General features: G+C 42.4%; 2 protein-coding genes across 2 annotated transcripts in view; one reads left to right on the top strand and one right to left on the bottom strand.

The window, feature by feature from the left end:
• The window catches only part of ARID4A (AT-rich interaction domain 4A), a 46,050-nt gene extending 38,524 nt beyond the window's left edge, over positions 1 to 7,526 (top strand). Inside the window, exons 18-23 of the mRNA XM_005418038.2 lie at positions 55 to 121; positions 1,121 to 2,251; positions 2,831 to 2,935; positions 4,452 to 4,667; positions 4,892 to 5,038; positions 5,491 to 7,526. Of these exons, the coding sequence (XP_005418095.1) occupies positions 55 to 121; positions 1,121 to 2,251; positions 2,831 to 2,935; positions 4,452 to 4,667; positions 4,892 to 5,038; positions 5,491 to 5,594 (1,770 nt within the window). The 3' untranslated portion in view covers positions 5,595 to 7,526. The remainder of the gene's footprint in view (positions 1 to 54; positions 122 to 1,120; positions 2,252 to 2,830; positions 2,936 to 4,451; positions 4,668 to 4,891; positions 5,039 to 5,490) is intronic.
• Positions 7,527 to 14,505: 6,979 nt separating this feature from the next.
• TIMM9 (translocase of inner mitochondrial membrane 9) overlaps positions 14,506 to 16,349 on the bottom strand; it is a 3,186-nt gene continuing 1,342 nt past the window's right edge. Inside the window, exon 3 of the mRNA XM_031066287.1 lies at positions 14,506 to 14,968. Within this exon, the coding sequence (XP_030922147.1) occupies positions 14,834 to 14,968 (135 nt within the window). The 3' untranslated portion in view covers positions 14,506 to 14,833. The remainder of the gene's footprint in view (positions 14,969 to 16,349) is intronic.

Here is a 16,349-nt window from a genome sequence, read left to right as displayed (position 1 = left end):
TCGGGGCTGGGCGCTCCTGCCGATCAATACAAATTAATTCTTTCGATTTTAATTTTAGCAACACCTCGCAGGCAGACCAGACGTAGCTCAGGAATGTTTGATTCTGATAGAGGATCAAACGGTGAGTGACTCAGCCCTGTGTATGCTTTGGAAGCTTTTTCAGTACCTTTTTGAAAAGAAGTTTGGGGTTTTTTTTGTTGTTTTTTTTTTTAACCTTTTTTGGTTGTTTTTTTTTTCCTTTCTCCTCGTAAATTTTGTTGAGTAAGCAGCTGAGCTGACACTGCTGAGGAGCACAGCTTGCTCACACAAGAGCAGTCAGTGACTGTACAAGTCATCCCATGTTCTTCAGCCAGAGCCTTTCAGTCCTGAACAGACCAAATCCAGTGCTATAATGATAGTCTTTATTGTGCTAATTAAGTCCTCAACCTCAATACTCCATCATCCAGCAGAGCTGTTAATTATACACAAATGGCAGCAAATCTTTGGTGTTTCTAAGCCTCTCTGAACAAGAACTGAAGTGAAATCACTGTCTCCTTTTAGTACAGGTCCCTGAGTAATCTCCTGGTAATGTACTAGTGCTTGCTCTCTGTGTGGTGCAGCATTTGTGCAATAGATCAGCAATGAAATGTCCACACTGGGGTTTAGAAGGTTTTTATTTATGGGTTTGGGTTGGGTTTTTTCCTCTGCATGGAGGGGAGAAGAGTTATTTTTTGGTTTTGTAGTGTCACATGGGAGAGGCAATATCCATGGGATCAGGGGAATCTATACAACTATTTTTGCTGCAATAAAATGTAGTTAATTTATATTGGCTTATTTGGGAAATAGTAGGAGAATCACAGACTTCAGCTAAATCACCTGAGTTAAGAGCATCAGCCAGATGCATCCTGAACCATGACAGCACCACCACTACTGCAGTTTCATAGAAATTTTAGATAACAATAATGGTAGCAAGTGTGTTGAGTAATGCAGGTTTTTTAAAGTTTAAAGTTATTACTGCAAACTGATGTTTGCAGTAAAACCATAGATTACTGAAAGCAGGGTTTTTCTGAGGTTCAAATAAAAAGTCATGCTGCAATTAATTATTTAGGGTGCTGTTTGCTTCTTCTTAAATTTTTTTTAGACTCTGGCACATCTGACAGTGAAGCAGATGAGTCATCTGAAAAGAATTTGAATGAAGAATTTTCTCCAGAAACTTCAGAACTGGAAAAAAGTGAAAAACTCCGTGATGAGAAACTGGATGAGGAAAACCCAAAGATTTCTCATGTGCTGAAGGAAAACGACAGGACTCAAGTACAGCAGCTAGAAACACTGAAACTGGAAGTTGAGGAAAGTGAACAAATTGTTCAAATTTTTGGAAATAAAACGGATCAAATGGAAGAAATCAAAAGAGAGGTTGAAAAATCACCGAAGGGAAAAGGGAGAAGGAGCAAGACAAAAGATTCCTCATTGGAGAATGCAAAGATTGCACCAGGAAGCCAGGAAGAGGTGGCAAATGAATCTCTTACAGAACCTGAAAGGTTAGATGTGTCTTCCTTAGACTGTAAAGACATTTCCAGCACTACTGAAAGTGAAACAGAGCCCTCCACGAAAGATAAGAAACTTTTGAAAAGGAAAACTTTGGAACAGGCATCACCTGAGAAGAGAAACAGGCGAGAGAGTGAGATGGAAGTGCCAAATATTGTATCTGAAGAGAGGACCAATGAATGTAGTGGAGCAGAGGAATGTAGAGGGCTGAATGCTGAGGAGTCCCTCAGAACTGAGAACGAGGAGATGCCGTCCCTGGTGGCGGAATCAGCTCCGCACGGTGCGGAGCTGAGGAACGACAGCTTCCAACGGCCGGCCGAAGCCAGCGAGAGCCTTCCCTTGAAAGATGAGGATGACACAATGCCTCAGATTGGTCCTGAAACCTTGCTGTGCCATGAAGTAGACCTGGATGACTTGGATGAGAAGGAGAAGAGCAGCACTGAAGATGCAACAGCAGAAAAGCCAGACCCCAATGCTTCTAACTCTGCCCCCACTGCCTTAGCCCCCGGCGTCCCCTCGAGCTTCCCGGTGGCCTCTCCTCTGGCCCTCAGCCAGGACGAGTCCCGCAGCATCAAGAGCGAGAGTGACATGACCATTGAGGTGGACAGTGTGGCAGAAGAGTCTCAGGAAGGGCTCTGTGAGAGTGAGTCTGCCAATGGATTCGAGGCCAGCACCACGTCGAGCAATTGCAGCATAGCGGGGCAGGAGAGGGAGACGGGAGAGAAAGGTGAGCGTTTTCTGGAGGAGCCACTTAAGCTCTGATCCTCCTGAAGGTGGCTTGAGGCTGGTGTCACTTGACTAAAAGTTGCTGCTCTGTTTTGTCTGCTGGTTATAAATTCACGGAATGGTTTGGATTAGAGAGAACTTCAAAGCCCAGATTGCTCCAGTCCCCTTCCATGGGCAGGGACACCTTCCACTATCCCAGGTTGCTCCAAGCTCCATCCAGCCTGTTCTGGAATATTTCCAAGGATGGGGCAGCCACAGCTTCTGTGGGCAACCTGTGCTAGGGCCTCAGCAGCCTCACAGGGAAGAATTCTATCCCAATATCCCATCTAGCCCAGCCCTCTGGCAGTGGGAAGCCATTCTTCCTTATCCTGTCACTCCAGGCCCTTGTGCCAAGTCCTCCTCCAGCTCTCTGGAACCCCTTTAGACCCCAGAAGGGGCTCTAAGTTCTCCCTAGAGCTTCCTCTTCTCCAGGCTGTCTGGTCTTAAATTTCTTTGTTGCTTATAAAAAGAGCTTTTTAGTAGCAGTAGTATTTCAAGTATCATATATTTTATTTTTGATCTTTTTTCCCTCCTCTCATAGGTCAAAAAAGACCCAGTGACAGCAATAGTGGAACACTGGCAAAAAAGCAAAAGCGAACTCCAAAGCGAACCAGTGCTGCAGCCAAAAATGAAAAGAATGGAACAGGTATATTCCTGCAGGGAGGGGAGGGAGAAGGTTGTCCTGGCCTGTAAATATGTGTAAGAACATACTGTTCTCATGTTACAAACAGTTTCTAGTGGATGGGGCTTCCCTCTTAAGGGTTTTCATTTTTATTCATCGTGATTATTGCTGATGAACTGGAGAAGAGTTGTGAGCTCTCCCAGTGTAACTGGGAAATCTCTTGCCTGTTTTATATTACTTACTTAGGGAAAAAGTCTAAATTATTATTTATATTAGCAGCCTGTACATATTTACCATTATGCTGATTTTTAAATATTGGGTTGGTTATGAATTTGGCAGAGGGCACATTTCTTAAAACAGGTGTTTCTCCTGGGGAAAAAATAAATGTTTTTGAAATACAGAAAAATGTTGATGCTAAGGAAAAACTTTTCATCCAAAGGAATCTTGTCCAGTTTTTCTCTCAAGCATCCGACTATTTTATAACTTGCTATGGAAATCTGAATTTTTGTGTTTCTGTAGCTCGTTTTTCAGAGAATCACAGAGTGGTTTGGGTTGGAAAGGACCTTAAAAATAATCTTGTTCCAACCCCCTGACAAGGACAGGGACACCTTCCACAATCCCACATTGCTCCAAGCCCTATCCAGGCTGGCCTGGAACACTGCCAGGGATGGGGCAGCCACAGCTTCTGTGGGCACCCTGTACCAGAGCCATCTTTATAATAAAGAATTTCTGTCTGATATCCCATCTATCCCTGCCCTCCCTCATCTTAAGGACATTCCCTCTTGCCCTGTCACAAAATTTTTGACAATCATTGCATGACTGAATCCGTGGTTTTGGCTTTGTGGCAACACTGTTATATTTTTAAATTTCAAACTAAAATACTAATGATCTGACATACACTATTCAGATATATTTAATGTGCCTGTGGAGAACTTGGCAGTTATTGTAGGAATCTAAAATATTTGAATATATGAGCTAAAAATTTTCTGTTACATGTTGAACTTCTGTTGTTTTAGTCATGGTTCAGAATTGTTCCTTTAGATGTGTAAAGCAGTTTGATAACTAAATATATATATAAATAATTTATAATATAAACAAATAATAAATTATTACCCATAGTAATCCACCCATAGTGCTACCTACCCATAGTAATCCAGGTTTAATCTTTAAGAAAGAGATTTTAGTGTCTGCTTTATATTAGTAAGCTAAAATAGGTGATGTAAGACAGTTTATCAGTGCTCTAATATTCTAATTTTGATAAGTTTATTTATTATTTCTGTACAGAAGTTTGACTTTTATTTTAACTAGACCTAGTTAGCCCTGCATCAATTGTGATTAGTACACTTGAGAGTTCAGTGCATGTTGTGTCTGATCAGGTTATCCATGGAATGTGAGATCATTATTCCTTGGGTTTGTTCTGTGATCTTCTAAGCAAGAAGCAGCAAAGTTTTTTTAATCACTGTTCTCTTTACTATAACCACAATTTTTAAAATGTCAAGGTGAAGGTTTTAAGTCCAAATTAATTTTTTTTTTCCTGCAGGACAAAGCAGTGACAGTGAGGATCTCCCTGTCCTGGACAGTTCCAGTAAGTGTACTCCTGTCAAACACATCAATGCATCCAAACCCCAGAAGATTTCCCGCTCCCCTGCCAGGGTGATTTCTCCTCACATCAAGGATGGAGAGAAGGACAAGCACAGGGACAAGCACCACCACCAGAATGCTTCACCCAGAGTCTACAAATGGAGCTTCCAGCTCAGTAAGGATTCTAGAAATTACTTGATTACAGGGAATTTGTGAGAAAATTTGTTCTGAAAGAAAAACATGGGAATTTTGGGATTCTAAATTAGGTGTGGACCTTTTCTGGCATGGTTATGGAAATGTGTTCTCTTCCATGCTGTGCCTTACATCCTCTTAAGAACTGCATTCATTTGTTTAAAATCACCTTGACAAACTTATTTTTTCTTTTCTTTCCACTTGCAGATGAACTGGACAATATGAGCAGCACTGAAAGGATCTCCTTCCTCCAAGAAAAGCTCCAGGAGATCCGAAAATACTACATGTCCTTGAAGTCAGAAGTAGCAACCATAGACAGGAGAAGGAAACGATTGAAAAAGAAAGACAGAGAAGGTGAGGTTGAGATTTGTTTTATGATTCCCATGAGGAGTTAATTTGTTTGGAAATGTGTAACTCACAGCAATTTGAGTTGAATTGATGATATTTTAGAAGAAAGCAAAGTGTTGCCATCTGTTTGTGTATGTATTTGGAAGGAATATTTGTGGTGTTTTGGAACTTGAACCTGACAGAAACATTTGCTGACTCTTGTATAACTGTGTAGTAGAAATTTGGACTTCCTAGTGCAGGTGTTTCCATTAGAGTCATTTAAGTTACCTTTTCAATAACTGGGTAAGGTTAATCCTGTGTGAATACAGCAGGGGAAGCAATTGGCAAAACCTCTATATCAGTTTTTTGTGCCTGTGCTGCTCTTTGTGATGTCTATTACACAACCTAAAGGAAAGGAAACCTTCCTTGTGAGCTGTACCTTGATTACCTGATGCTGATCTGTTGTTCTGTGTGTTTAGTGTCCCACACAGGAGCATCCATGTCATCTGCTTCCTCAGACACTGGAATGAGCCCCTCATCATCCTCTCCTCCCCAGAACGTGCTGGCTGTGGAGTGCAGGTGATAAACATTTCTCTGCCTTGCCAGCAGCTCTCTGCCATGGACATAAACCCTGAAATTCTGCCACAGAAAGCACTCAACTGGTTGGACATTGCCAAGTATATCCTGTACACACTTCCACTGCTGGACTGTACCTGTTCCCCCCTCCTACCCTCTTCTTTTGTTTAATTTACTGTTCAGAGAACTTAAGCTCATTGGTAACTGAAGGTTTGTAGGCACAACGTGGCATCCTTGTAATTGTGTTTGTTTTTGTTTCTTGTTTGTTTCTTTTTGTTTTGTTTTGGTTTTTTTTTTCCTAACACAGAGGAAGGGCACTTATCAAATTTGCAAAGTTAATGTCCAATGAAGCATTCAGGTGTTCTAGGGTGATCTTTAAAAAAAAAAAAAGCAAGTGCACCAAGCAGACATCAGAGTATTATCTAAAAGAACTGAGCAACTGCTGCACTTTCACCAAGCTGTGGGTAACTCTTGGTGAGTAGTTCCTCTTTGTGGAAGCACTTGCTATACAGAACTGCCAAAGTATGTGTTCAGCAATGTGCCCAGTTTTAAAGCTGTAAATGGGACAAAATAAATTGTGAAAGGAAGTGTAGTTGACTGAAAACTACAGTTGTAATAAGTCTTCCACTTTTTATAGGATTTTTGAGCACACAATTATGCAAATGTTTTAATGTTTATTAATGTTTACAGTGGAATTGTGAATAGGTTTTCAGTGGACTATCTTATCCCTTGACAAAAATATTTTGTCTTTTTTCTATGTAATTTCAGAGTTTTTATTTTGTTACAAAAAGACGAAAAATGAAATATATAACAACAATGAAGTTATTTAACAAGATTTCTAAAGCTGAAATTTTTGTGTAAAATAAGGTATCTTGCAACTTGTTAAATATATTTATTCAGACATTGGATGTTGTATTTTTATGTATTTTTTAAAATATTAATAAAATTGGAAAAAAAAAATTCTAGGTTAGTTCACTCTTTGGACAAAACATCCTTCTCAGTTCTGGCTCTTCAGGAGGAGTTATCCAGTAGCCAAACCTGTACTTCCAATGGGTCTGTCTACATATCCTCCACCACACAGATCTGCCAGCAGGCATCTGGGTTAAAATAAAACTTAATTTGGAAACTTTGGCAGTCCTAGTACTTAACCTTGTTTGGAGGAACAAAATTGATTGGGTTGCCCTTAAGATGCTTTGTCACAAGTTCTTGTGTTTGCTGTACTGCCGAATAAATTTATATCTCCCAAAGTTGAGATGCACCAATAAAGTAAAAGCAACTGTGTGTGCTCTGCCTGTGGATTGTCCCACGGGCTGATGCAGCTTGTAAATAACTCTTCCAAACCCATGTATTTAAAGCAGTTTGCATATACATTATGTATAAAAAGTGATTTTTTTAAACAATTTTTTTATCCATGTTTGTACATTGAAAGGGGGCCTGAGCCCCTTTTTCTGTGTTTAATATGCTGTAGAGTAATAACATAGATGCTCTAGACTGTATATCAGGATATTCTGGTTCCACACAGCAGAAGGTCAGGAGGAAACACTAGTGATGGCGTAGCATTACTAAAATTGATGTTTCTTGAAATTTCATTTTACAGCATTTGTCAACTTGTGATTCCAATTCCTTCCATTTTCGCAGAAAATTAAAGAAAAAGTACTCTTGTAAATGCACTTTTTCTGTCTTTTCTTAAGCAAAGCAGAACTATTTCAATGTAAGATAAATATGGAGCTCACTAGACAGCGCTAATAAAGGCCATGTTTTAAACATAGGCTTTATATTCTATTTTTATTTAAGTGATTGTTCTTGTAAATGTCTGGACTTTACCCTAAATAGGAAAGTTAATCTCCATAAATTACTGTAAAGACTTTTTTCAGAGCTAACTTTTACTTGTTAATCTTCTAATAGCTACGAATAAAAAGCAATACTCATTTAAAAGGAAGTAACATGGGTCAAATGTTTAATATTTACAGAAGCAATCTAAAATCCAGGGAAATAACAGGATTAATGACATCTTGTGCAGATCTCTGATCTCTAGCCTGTGTGCACACTGTGAGATCTTGATCAGGCACAGAGGATGGAGGAGCTGCTGCCCTGGCCTGCATGTTTCCCACGTGTGTTCTCAGCTGGATGCTGCTCCTGTCTCTTAGGAATGTTTAAAATCCTGCTGGAAGGCTCCAGGTATGCTCCCATAGATCATGGAAACCCATTGCAGCCCACTGACAGGGAGAACTTCCTCCCTGCTTCCTCTCCCACCTGCTTCCTTCTCTGTGCTCACCCCAAAAACAGCTGGTGTTACTCTGGCAGAGCACTGAACCTGCAGGAAAAGATGCATTTTGTGCTGAGGCAAAGCCTCCAGTATGTCACTGATTCCCTGGTTTTTATTTTTCTGGGAAGGAGCACATCAGATTATTCAGTAGAAGTTTGCAGTAGTTTCCTGTGATGTTTAAAAATTGCACAGGGAAAAGAAAACTAGCTGGAATAATTGAGCTGTCCTGGGTTAAAGGTGAAATCAAGAAGAAACCGTAATAAAATCTGTGATTTCTAACTCTACAGTAATCCCCTTATTGAAGCCTTGTTGTTATAAATTCCAAAGTGTCTTTTATTGGCTGGAAGTTTGTCCTGTTGAAGACACAGTAATTATGATTATACAGAATTGGGATTTTTTCATTAAGAGATTAGGTATTGTGTTTCTGAGACCAAGCAGAAATAAAGCACCTTCTTGGCAGACTTTGTGCTGTTCTCTGGCCTTCTGATCTCCTACAGGTTTTTCCTCAAAACGATATTTGTTATTTCAAGCTTCCTTAGGAGGTAAAAAAAAAAAAAAAAAATTAAGATATGGGATCCAACATTGTTAAAAAGAACGAGGTTGTAAGAAAATCAGACTCTTCCTTCATTTTCTGCAATTGATACAAAGAACTGTCAGGTTGCTGGCAGGTAACTTATTTTTGTACTAGCAAAAATCTGAAAGATGGAAAACCTCAGAATGTTTCCATGCAAGGACATAAGGTAAGATTCTTTTCCTTACTTGTTTTATTCACTTTCCATCAGGTGTATCAGCTACGTTGTACTCTGGTGAGTTTTTATTTTCTAATGTGAGAGTTCAGAACACCCAGTTAAATCCCTGCTTGGTTTTGGCTCCTCCATCAGGTTGCTGGTGGCTGGGAAAGTTTCTCCTGTTTAATCAGCCTGAACAGATCAGACAAGAGAAGCAGAGTTGTCAGAACAATAATAACAAATCATTGTTTTGACAGAGGTTAAACAGATTTTCAGTAGTAATTATCAGTGAATGAAAAGCATAACAAGGGCAAAGAAATGTTTGTCTTCCTGAAGGATGATGTATCTGACAGGGAGCAGCAGAAAAGGTGATTAAATCACTGTTTGTGCTTTGTGCATGCTTCAGTCTAATTTTTTAGAAGGTGCAGTATTAGAACAGACAGATTTTTTTTAAATGGTTACATATTCTCATTTTTTTGTAGGGGGAGCCATGCAGAAATGGCTACCAAAATTACTCAGGATGGCTTTGATGTGGAGCTGGGAAAAGAATCTGAATCTAAGGATTGTCAACTCCTGTGCCTCAGTCAGAAAATCCACTGCTGAGAGAGCCTTCTTTCTGCAGACAGGTTTGTCAACCAGATGGAATATTACATTAAAAAATTATTACTTTTATAACATGTTCTTTTTTCCCCATTAAAAATCTTCTTGGATAGCTGAGGCAGCCAAATGGATTTTCTGGGCAGCATTTACTGGAATTCTTTAACAGCAGTAAGTCTAAGAAATGCTTTAGTCTTCTTTTTAAGAAAAAAGCAGGTTTGGTTTGATGGCTTGAAAGAAATCTGACATGAGCCAGATTTACCAGCTGAAATAAAAGATTAATGTGTTCACAAAAGTATGTTGAGCTGTTTACTTCACTGCAAAAAAACTTCATTGCCCTTTGCAAAAATTATGCACTGAAATCTTGGTTATTTTTCGTTCTCTGGTCTTGGGATTTTTTTATTTGCTACAGTGTGAGACTCTGGAGATGTGGGGGCCATAATAAAACAGTGGAACCAAGGGGGATATTGCCAGAGGCTGACTCACTGTAATTCCAGGACTAAGGAAAATGACATTTTGTAATTAGCTCACACTATTAAGCTGTTGCTCTCAGATTTTGAGAAAATCTGTCATTCTCCCATTTTACCTCGCACCAAACAGGATGGGATTTTAAGAAGTCTCAGTGTTTAAAATTACTCACCTTTATCAGTTACCACTGAGGAACTGGGATTTATTTGGGGTCTTTTGTTTGCTCTGGAGATCTGTGAGTTCCCCAAATTCCACAAGTATTTATTTATTTATTAGTCCCATCCATTGCTTTGGATGGATACGTAAATTTCCTTTTTGTGTTCCAGTGTTTTTGGTCTGATGGCGTGTTCGTTTTAATGCCAGTGAGTGATGGATTTTATGATTAGCCCCAGCCCAATGACAAATACTCACCATGCTGCCATTTAAAGAAAACTGGAAGGATCAAACTGTTGATTGTGAAAGCACTTTTTCTAAGAATAGGACATGTCTGGTGTCTTCTTGGTTTTGAATTATCTTTGCTATTTATGCTGTTATTCCTGCTCATTCCCATTGCAGAGGAGCCCTAAATTCTGGCTCAGAGCAGGTTGGTTCTGTTTACATTGGTTAACACCCTTCTGCTGCTCCTTATCCCCAAGAGTTTTCAGAGATGAGAACTGGCTTTGTTTGATGCCCCTTGGCCTCAGTGCACCAGCACAGCTCACTCACTGCACTAACCACGGAAGCTTTGCTTCACTTTCCCTCTGGCAGTGTTTGCCAGCCAAGGAAAGCTGCCCTGGAGCTGTGCTAGGGCTGTGACAGCCTGCAGGGGTTGTCACTGTGTTTAACCCTGAGCCTGCTGCTGGGGGACACTGCCCTGCCTTGGTGCTGGGGGTTTGGTGATTTCTCACTTTTCCTGCTGTTCACAGTAACCCAACAACATTTCCATTCCAGCACTGTCGGTGTCTTTGAACTCCTCCTCTAATCCCTCATCTGGGTACAGCTTGACCTAATTTACCCTGCTCCTGCCAGCTATGCCAGTTTCATAAGGAGGGGTAAGATGTGGAATTTGTATTAAATACTTTGCTATATTGCACAAGAGTGTTTTTTCTTTCTGCTTTAACAAGGAACTTGTTTATCTGTAACTGAAAACCATCTCTCTTGATGCTCTTTTATTTCCCTTATGAATAAATTCCCAAATACTTAAATTTCCTATTATAAAAGGAAAAAAAAAGGAAAGCCCCAACCCTTAATTCCTTCTGCATGTGCTCTGCTTCCCACCCTGCAGGTGACCCCTGTGTGCCATCCCAGTGGCATGGATGGGGACAGGTGCTCAGGGCAGTGGCTCCCTCAGGTGGGCAGGACAATCCCTCTCTGATGAGGAAATGTTTTGGCACTGGAACCAGTGAAAAGTAAAATTTTATGTTGGCCTGTGCAGGTTTTAGAATGTGATTAACTCAGAATGTGAGAGCAGCCCCACATAATGCTGTGGGAATAATTATGGAATAATGTTGTCCACAGGCAGTGCAGGAGGGAGCTGATCTCTGTGGCTGAGGTTTGGCTGCTGCTGTTCTTGTTTCCTGCTTTTCCTTTGGAGAGCCCTGAACAATTGATGAGAATGAGATTTCTGTTTGACTCAGAGGCACTGGGCAGCATCCCCATGCAGGGTAACACCTCTCTGTGCCTCTGAGTGATCAGCTGATGTTACATTCAGCCCAGAGCTGGTTTTATATAAAACCTTTCCTGTTGGGCTGTCCCAGTGCCCAGGGATGACACTGCTCACTGCATCCCCTGCCATGAAATGTGTTGTCTCTTCTTCCAGATCTTCCATAAGACATTTTCTTATGTCTCTGGAGAATAAAGAACAGTTTGGATTGGAAAGGATTCTCAGGATTCTCACAGATCATCTACTTTCAACCTCCCCACCAGGAGTATCTGCTTGTGCCCCAGCAGTCTCTGTGGTCCCTGAGTGCTCCAAGGGTGACCCTGCCCCTCTCCTGGTGCCCCAGGATCTATCCTCCAAGTGCCTTCTGGTGTGACCCAGCCACCTCCCTGTGCCTTTTGGTGCAATACAGCCAGAAATCCAACAACAGTTTAATCTGCAGAAAGTCACTGATGTACTTATCCTGATCTAATTCCAGTTGTTGCTGTAAAACTGTAACACGTGCATTTTACCTGACATTTATTGTGAAGAACCTGCTGCTCCCTAACACCAAAACACAAAGGAGTGTGAAGTTAAGGTAAAACAATTAAAAAATCCTCCAACATGAAGCAGAATTATAACTTTTGGAGTTCTTTTAATGCTGTCTTCTGGAAATCCAAGGTGCAGGCATGATGCAGGTTCAGGTGTCAGAGGCTTTAATTGCTTTTACAGCTTTTAGAGTTTGGGCCAGACTCATTCAAGGAATTTTGGAGCTGAGCTTAATGGAGTTCCTAAGGTTTGAACTGGATTCCTCAAATGCCATGTGCTGACTTCCCAACTAGCTGAGAGAAGATGCTGAACCAAGAGCTGTTGCTAAGCTCCAGTTCCCAGAGTGGGGAATGTCAGAGCACACAGGATTTGCCTCCTTGCTCTGCAGCCACAGCCACACTCAGTGTTTCACCCACACTCCTGACAGCTCTGCAGTCACTCCTTTTCTTGCCTTCCAACAGAGCTCAGCAGTTGAAGCTCTCAGCAGGGGATTACATAAATTGGGGCTTTGCTTTTGTCCTGGAGAGAATTCAAGGAGCCTCCATTATAATCTTCCAGCTGATTGATCTGATGGCTGTGCCAGCACTGTGCTGTCCAGGGCACTCTGGAGCAAGGCTCTCATTTGACCCTTGCTGCTGAAAAGGTTCTGGTTTCTGTGGGCTGAGGAGGAGCTGTGTGTGTGTGCAGCAGGAAGGATCTGTGTTCCTCACTGCTGCTGCAGTGAGCATCTCCCCCTAATGAGTGTCTGTTTACCAGCTCAGTTTCCTTGAGCTGCTTTTTGGCAGGCTGCCCTCCCCTCCCACCTCCACTTTGGCTCACTTTTTCCACAGCTTTCTCAGTACTCCTCCCTCAGCAGCTTCCCATTTTTCACCCTTTGCTCCTTCTTCCATCAGAGTGGGATCCCTTCCTGCACCTACTGTGCCTCAGCAAGGTGATTCACCTCCTCCTCACACCCCTTAATGGCATTTAAGAAAATGCTGTTATCTTTCTGTTAGGATCCAGAGTAAAACCATTTTTATCCTATTTTATATTATTTATTTTTATCACCTGGATGCTTTAGATACATTTTATTTCCAAGCTCAAGTAGATCTGTATTGTCTGTATGCAACCTGTCACCTGGATGTGAAAGACCACAAGATTTTTGTAGTGGTGCAACAGCTTTGAGAAAACTGGTTATTCAAACCTGAAAGTGGGTAATTTATTAACTAAGACCCTCTAAAACTTGCTTAACCTTTTTTAAAGGAAATCTGTCCTAATATTTAAATATTTCCTAGCTCCAAATACAGAAATGAGAGAAAACCATTATTTTTTTAACTCCCCTCACTTCAGCCCCAAGGTGCTTTGTTCAGAAGACATGAAAATCCTCCACTTCCCTCAGTTAAACTCTTCAGGCACTTTTCTGAGCACCTCTTTGCACATGAAGATCCAGTGGAAAATCTCAATCATGGATTACTTTCAAATGTTTAACAGAAAGAGACTGCTTCAAGGAAAGCCTTCAAGTCTTTACTATACATGTATTGATTCAATTTAGCTGCAGCATTTGTGGCCTGATTGTAGCAAACAATCTGGACAGTTTTAGCCTGCTATTCCTTTGAAAAAACAGGACACTGCAGACTTGCTGCCTTATTTGGGCTGGTTTTTAGCCTTGACTGTCTCAGAGTGAGCTCTCATGCATCTCCACGGTAACGAGGCAAAGGAGGAAGGGGCTGTGACACAAACACAGGCATGTGGGGCTGGAGGCTCCCACTGGCTCCTTGCACCTTTGCAAGCACAGGAGCAGGGCTCCAGGGAGAGCTGCAGCACAGAGAGCAGTGACTGCTGCAGGTGGCAGGGGCACTGTGCTGCCCTCAGGGGCCAGGAATCCACAGCTGAGTTACCCATTCAAGCTGCTGCTGGAAATAGAAAGGTAGAGAAGGTAACAAAATCCCCTCCTGCTTTTTCTGATCCTTGCTGTTGCCTATCAGTAACAGAACATGGCAGCTGACATGAAATAGCTTTGGTTCACTCCTCATCACCTGGAGTCCTAAAATTGGTGCTCCTGATGTTCAGTTCCCGTTGTTCCTTTATTTTATGAGTTAGAACTGAAGCACAGGGTGCCTGTTGACTGTCGTTCTGCTGCACTGATGCCCTGACTGCAGGATTGCAGCTCTCAGGATCCTTCCAAAGCACTGCTGTGTTTGCTAACCCAATGCAGCTGCCTTCTAAACCTCTGTCTGGGTTCATGCAGCAGCAGGACAGACCCTGTGCTGTGCAGAGCCCGTATTCCCTGCTGGAATTCACAAAAGCCTGGATGTGGTACTCGATGCCAGGGTTCAGTTGAGGTGTTGGGGCTGGGTTGGACTCGATGATCTTTAAGCTCTCTTCCAACCCAGGGTTCTGTAAATTCTGTGGAAAGTGCAGCAAGCTCAGTGCTTGGTGTGTCAGGCCAGGAGGCCAGGCTGGGAGGACGCCGTGGGGCTCCCTGAGGGAATCAAGGGGTGCACAGGAGCTGCCTCAGGCACAAGTGCTGCTAATGCCCCCCAGTCCCCCGTCAGTGACCCAAAGATAACCTGGGGCACCCCTGCCTGAACTCCCTGTGGCCTCTGTCAGCTCCTACAGCAGCAGTGAATGAACAGAACTCTGGAGCAGCTGAGCAAAGAGCCCCCAGCAAACAAAATGCTGCTTTCAGATGTCCAAAGAACACACAGGTGTATATGGCTCCAGCTGATTTTATTTGAATTAAATAAAAAAGTGTATTCCCCATGTTACATTGATTCATCTCAACCAGTCTCAGCAAAAGGCAGGTGAGCCCTCCCACCACCCCTGAAATTCAGACACCAGGCCCTGGGAAAAGTTGTGTCTGCATCATTCCCTTGTGGAAACAAACTCCACTGCCAGGCCACCAGGACTGAGCTCCCGTTTAACCCTTCTGCCTGAGCAGCACCCACAGCTCTGCTCTGAGCTGCTGGACACACATCCTGACAGTAGGAATCCCCCAGTGTGTTCTTGGCACAGCTTAAGTCTGAGCACAGCGCTCTGCTCTAGCGAGGTTGGCTGAGCAGTCCTGCCTTGGCTGCCAGAGCCTCGTTCTGCTGGATGTGGTACTCCTGGAATCTCATGGAGATCCTCTGTGTCATCTTCAGATACTTCTGCAGGCAGTTTTCTGAGCAAGTTATCTGCAGCAAGAGGGAAACACAGGGCTTCAGACAGTCAAACATGTCCCCAGCCAGGACCCAAAATATCAGCACAGACAGGGATAAACAACTGGGTGAGTACATCCCATACTGTGATGAGGGCAGTAGAAAATGTAAAGCTGAGTTTTTCTGGTATGCCTGAAACATTTACTAATATTCATTCTCATGTTAAAGTCTCCATGGAAAACACCCTGGACCCAGGAGATACCATCCTTTCGTCCTTGGGCTCCTCTTGTGGAATAGAACTATGTATTTTGAAATTAATAATAAATCTATTCAATTAATAAATTTTGTTTTTAATTCTGTTTACAAACACATACTGGCTTTGACAGCCAAATACAAATTGCTCTTTGCTAACTCAGTTGAACCCTTTTTTACCCTTGTTCTCGTTGGCTCTATCAGCCTTCTGGTACCTGCCTTGCCACCAGAGTACATCAGTCAGCTGGACTGGGAAATAAATACCAGAGCCTATTCAATCCACAGTATTTTTCAAATTTAAAATGTAGAGAAAGAGTTGTGAGATTATTTCTGGGCTACAGTCCTACTAGCTGGATATTCTGTGTCATGGCTCAAAGCCTTGCTCACAGCAAAGGTAACAGATTTGGGTGGAAAGGAAAGGCAACCCCTTTGCCTGGAACACAGACATTGCTTTGGTTCTGCTCAGTCCAGAGGGATGTGAAAAGCAGAAGGGATGAAATGAAGTGGACAAAACCCCAGCAAGCTCCACACAGCACCCAGCCCCTCAGCCTGGCAGCACCTACAGCCAAACCTGCTGAGCAGGAGTGGAGTGTCCCTAGGAAACAACTCGTGGAGCTGCCCCAGGCCTCTGTGTGTGACATGCTCTGGGGAGTCCAGACTTGCACTGGCACTTGGGGGAGGAAAGAGCTCAGAAGTTGGGTTTTTTCAAGTGTAGGATCCCAAAGGGGATCTGTGGAGGTGTTAATCTCAACTCTTTAATAAGGAACTCTCAAGAGAAACATGGGAATTTCCACAGCAGTGTCCATCTAGACAAGTGTCCTGTTTCCAGCCAGGTGCTCTGCAGCAAATCCCGTAATGGACAATCTGGGCAGGACTTCCCATAAGAAAGTTTTTTCCTAGTTCCTCTGTTAACAGATGGCTCCTCTGCTGCCAGACATGAACCCTCTGCAATCCACAGAAGCAAAAAAGGCAGATCACAATCAGAAAATGGTTTGGGTTGGGATGGACCTTAAATATCATCTCGTTCCAACCCCCTGCCATGGCAGGGACATCTCCCACTAGTCCAGGTTGCTCCAAGAATCTTAAGAATATTTTTTGGACTTAAGTAATGTTTGATCCAGAATAATTATGACCTGTAATAGAATTCCACTAAAGCAGATACAGA

The sequence above is a fragment of the Geospiza fortis genome, unplaced genomic scaffold, assembly GCF_000277835.1.
Source record: "Geospiza fortis unplaced genomic scaffold, GeoFor_1.0 scaffold23, whole genome shotgun sequence".
Taxonomy (NCBI): domain Eukaryota; kingdom Metazoa; phylum Chordata; class Aves; order Passeriformes; family Thraupidae; genus Geospiza; species Geospiza fortis.
This window is presented reverse-complemented; position numbering and strand designations above follow the sequence as displayed.